Raw genomic sequence first — 5,027 nt, forward strand, 5'->3', positions numbered from 1 at the left:
GCTCTAGTCATAGATATTTCAAGCAGAAATGACATTAGAGACCATTTAACCCAATCCTTCATTTTACATAATCCAGAATAAGTCAGCAACATTTTTTGTAAAGGGTCAGATAGCAAATATTTTCAGCTTTGTAGACAGTACTTTGTCCCAAGTACTCAACTCTACCATTGTGGTGGAAAAGCAGCCATATATATATGACATACAGACACATAGGCATGGCTATGCTCCAATAAAACTTATTTATAAAAACCAGCAGTGGGCCAGTGTGGCTGGTAGGCTGGTTTGCTGACCATCAACTTTCTTGCCAGAAATCAGTGGACAAGTCAGTAGCACAACCTGGATCAAAACCTAGATTATTCTACTCTTAACCTAGGATTCTTTTCCTACATTGTTTTATTTATTTATTTTTGTTTTTAGGTATGCTGCATGGTTTCCTTTAAATAGTAAAACAAAGTAAAGAGAAAAACAAAGTGACACTTCATAAGCAAAAAGAAGTTTAACACATTTAAATTAAGGTTATGTTGGAAAAAAACTTATAGGACTCTGTTAACAGACAAATGGAAAAGTTTAGTCGAATGACAGGTTTCACTTGCTTCTACTTAGTAAGGTAATCGATTATGATCTCTGGGTTAGCAGATTTCATGGGTGTTATAAATAGTGACTAATATTCAAATTTTGTGCGTAAACTCCCCAAATGTCAGAAGACAGCAATCGGATGGAATTTTCCTTTTTCTATTAATAATAAAAATGTATAATTTTCTCTCGTACCTACTTCTGATGATACCCCATCAGTGGTCTACAAGACAAATGACCAGTGGGGATACAGATCCTGGAAAATCTCAAAATCTCTTCAATGTGTCTCAGTAGCTATAGAGACAAATCATGCTATGGAGACAAAACAGACCTGTTTTCTTCTATTTCATAGTTCTTTCAGCTGGTCTCTGGATACCTAAGACTCTTATTTCACAGTGTATACATAGGTATTTAAGGTTTTTTTTTTCAAATGAGGATTTTTGATTATTTGTATCTTAAAATTACCTGGTTTTGTCTGGAACGTTTATGAATATATATAAACAAATACTATATTAATGACTTAGAAATTTTAAGTAGAGAGGGGTATTTTATTTCTGAAGGTATTAATTTATATAAAAAATTTTCACAGAGTTCCAAAACTTCTTCAACCTATATTCATTTTGCCTTACTAATTTAAATTTTCAATTAAAAACCTCACTTATTTATGGAAATATTAATTTATAAAAGGGAATTATACCTGTTCTCTGATGAGCATAGTATTGCAGTATTCACAGATGACATTTGCCAAAGGACAGTTCTGGTCATGGATCTAAATTTTATTAGAGAAATATAAGAATTGCATGAGAAAATCTGAAAAAGTAAAAACAACCTATTTTTATAAAAAAAGTAATTTTTTCACTGTGAACAAATTAAGGATTTATCAATGTATGCAAAAAAAGGTAAGAATATATAAGTTATTTTCTCTCCCTTTGCCAGTGTAGTAATGAGATTCATCTCCCATTTTAGCTTTTTAAAAGAATATGAATATTACACAAAAGAGAATCTTTTAAATCACTTCTTTTAACCTGAGGCAGAACACTTATGACTTGTTTAGACATTATTTACCAATACCATATTCTCCACAGGCATTGTTCTAAAAATTTCCAGCAGCAGTATGATTTAATTAAAACTCTTATCAGGAGGGTTAAAGAACAGAAGCCTTAATAAGGCAGGTGGCATTGGTGCTCAGATTCTCACAGGCCCTGGAAGGGTGAGCCTTGTTTTCTAGAATACAATGCATTTAAGAAATAATTAACCTACCAGGTTAAGTCCATTTAATTTACTGAAGTTTAGGAACATATCAATTTGTTCTAATTATGCCTCAAACTTCTCCCCATTTTTAACAAGTTAGCTGACTTTTTCTGAATATTTCATCAACTTAATGAATATGCTTGATCTCATAAAAAAAGTAGGGAAAATTACAAAGATATACTTATAACAAATAAAGTTTAAGAAAGTATCTTAATAGCTATAAAATAAGATAAAGTATGTTATTTATGTAGGTTATTTTAGTAAAGAAGACATAGGATGGAGATCCAGGACTAGGATCTCAGTCTAGCTCCGCTCTTACAATATTAAAATAAAATTACTTAAGCTCTCTATATCTCGGTTTCTGAATGGAAAAACTGTTCTATCATCATGATACTGTCAGGTGCCATACGTTTCTTTTTAAAGATGAACATTTTAGCGGTAGTGTAACATATGTACAGAAAAGTGAATTCCTTATATGTGTGAAGTCATAAAAGGGAATTCATCATATATAGCTTGATGAATTATCACCAAAGAAATACATTATGTGGGATTTGATTCATTCTCCATAAAAGTTTTAACAGCCCATTTTCTTTTTCAAAGAGTAAAGTATAAGTCTTAAGTTATCATTCTACTTGTTTGTCCTCTAATCCAAGACTGGTCATTAAAATATCACATAGAAAAGTAGATTGGGATATATCTTTCCTAGGTTTTGTTACGTGCAGTGCAGATCTACTTACACTGGTAAGTAGTATAAACATGTTTTCTAAGAAAGATATGCAAATATAAACTAGTTGTGGGTTTACTAAAATGGTTTATTGAACTTACTTTCTTAAAAATCACTCTTCCCACAACCGATAATATAGACTCAGAACTGGAGTAATATCTTCATCTACTGCTAACACTCTCAAATGTACATTAAAAAATTTAAGAAGTAGTGGAATTAACAAATCCAAGTTAGTACATGCCTCTTTATCTTCAAATGCCATTGATACAGCACAGTTTAGACAAGAAACCTGTCTCCTTGGACACTCCTTGAGAATGTGAATATTAAGATGGCATTTTTGGTAGGGACGTTGGCATTGGGGACAATTCGTAAGAGCAAACTCACAATGTGCTTGATGATCCTATAATAAGAAAAAATAATCTATTAGTATTTGCCAATCCTTAAAAAATCGAAATATAATCTCTTCTAAGAATATACTGTCAAAAGAGCCACCCCTTCAAAAGGAGCAAAATAAAGGGGACAAGTTGCAAATATGTTTTAAATAGTTAATTTTTAATAGAACATAAACAATATTTAATTTCCCATAAAACCACCAAACTAAGAATTTATTTAATTTTAAAGCAAATTCTTTCATCTGATTGCTTCAGTTAACCTCAAGCTATAGAAGGACTCCATTTAGTTAATAATAAAATGCACAATTTAGAAAATCAGAGAAAAAAGTATGATCAGGGAACTAATATGATATGAGACATTGCTTATTTCAAAATGAGAGAAATGAAGCTATGGGATTAAAATATGACACCTGTATTTAAAATACTCTTAAGTTTTACTGCAGATAATGTTCACCCCAAAAACTTAGGAAGAATGCTGATTTCTTTTTTATTATCATTAGGCAAAGGCAGAGTGGATGAAATAAAAAATTTCTAGTTTCTATTTCTATTCAATGAAAGGGCTGGTATTTTGTTAACCAGTTATTATATGCTAGGCACTGGCAATACACAGATGAACACAAAAAAGTCTCCAACCTCTAAGAACTGTTTGCATATATGCTAATGGCTAAAAAATAACCTTAATACCTCAAGATGCCTCAGTTCCATCTTGTGCAAACAACCTTTATTTGGACACTTCACCGTCAGAGAAAGAATCTCTCGTTTTGCAAAATTGTCAGGAAACAGTTGCGTTTCCAGCAGTATTTCATTGTCAACTGGACATTTGTGACCTGCATCCCTGAAAAAAGATAAATATATTTAGATGTAAACATTCACATTAAAAAATACAACTTTAATTCTCCACATATAAATTCTCCATGTATTACTTCCAATGAAAAATAATTTAACACATTATATTGCATTAACAGCACCAAAACAAACAAACAAATAAATAAAACAAACCTGTCCTTTTTGGACAGTTTATAAACTGTTCTTTTATGGTATGAATACAACTAGCACCATATCAGTTAACTATCAAAAACTATGGGATTTTATATTATAGGATAGATTCCAAGCAAAAAATGAGAAAAATTAACTGAACAGTCATATTTTGATTGGCCTATGATGACGAAAAACTAAGGAAGGGACTTTTGCAGTCTAGCAGGCCTCTGTTCTGTCAGCAGCTATACAACATACTAGTGAGATAAATTAAATATGCTCATAATACCAATATGTCTACAGTGTAAATAAAAATTAAACCAATTAGTAGTACCCCTACAATGCCACATTTTAAGGTTTACTCTGAACAGTCATTATAACACTCTGGCTCATGTAACAAAAGTTTTCCTTCATATTTATATCCAGGGTACAATGTAGTAGGGAGTTAAAGGACCTCTATGTTCTGTTTCTCAGTGGTTTCTCAGTGGTTGATTTCATCTTATGATGGAAAAAAACCATCCTCAGTAAGCGTGGGTGTCTGTCACTCCCCTTTAACTTTTTGGGATGTCAAAATCTTCACTCACAAAATGTGGCAGGTCAGGTAGGCTACAGGAACATCAATCAATCTCTTAAACATTTATTGGGCACTTCCTGTGTGTAAGCCAACAGTGGCAGCTATGGGGGTAGGTAAAAAGGTGCTGAAAAATGGAGTCTGCCATCAAACATCTTAGAACTAATAAAGGTGAGACGCAGTAAATCTTTAATGAGGCGCCTCTCACACTAATATTATTACACTGTCAAGTATTTTATGAGAAACACAGAAAGCTATAAACAAATTTATTGAAATATATACCCCAAACCTAAGTGATGAATGTCTAAGAGAAAATAAGAAGACCCTTACAAAATAAACTTGAAACCATTATGCACAGAAATGGAACTAGATTAAGAGGCATTTAGAGTCCCTGAATATAATGGATGAGACATTTCAGAGTCGTTCCTTTAAGAACATTAGAGTCAAAGTAAGTGGTCGTTTCTAGCTGAGAGGGAGATAGAAACAAAAAGCCTCAGACTTCCTTTTGTGGGTTTTACTTCCTTTTCAGACCACTGTCCCA

General features: G+C 32.4%; 1 protein-coding gene across 1 annotated transcript in view; it reads right to left on the reverse strand.

Annotated features, from left to right (window-relative positions):
• Positions 1-5,027, reverse strand: part of TRAF6 (TNF receptor associated factor 6) — a 19,670-nt gene that overhangs the window by 4,759 nt on the left and 9,884 nt on the right. The window contains exons 3-5 of the mRNA XM_011357026.2: positions 3,625-3,775; positions 2,790-2,948; positions 1,271-1,342 (exon numbers count right to left, since the gene is read on the reverse strand). Of these exons, the coding sequence (XP_011355328.1) occupies positions 1,271-1,342; positions 2,790-2,948; positions 3,625-3,775 (382 nt within the window). The remainder of the gene's footprint in view (positions 1-1,270; positions 1,343-2,789; positions 2,949-3,624; positions 3,776-5,027) is intronic.

This window comes from Pteropus vampyrus, unplaced genomic scaffold (genome assembly GCF_000151845.1).
Source record: "Pteropus vampyrus isolate Shadow unplaced genomic scaffold, Pvam_2.0 Scaffold31, whole genome shotgun sequence".
NCBI lineage: Eukaryota > Metazoa > Chordata > Mammalia > Chiroptera > Pteropodidae > Pteropus > Pteropus vampyrus.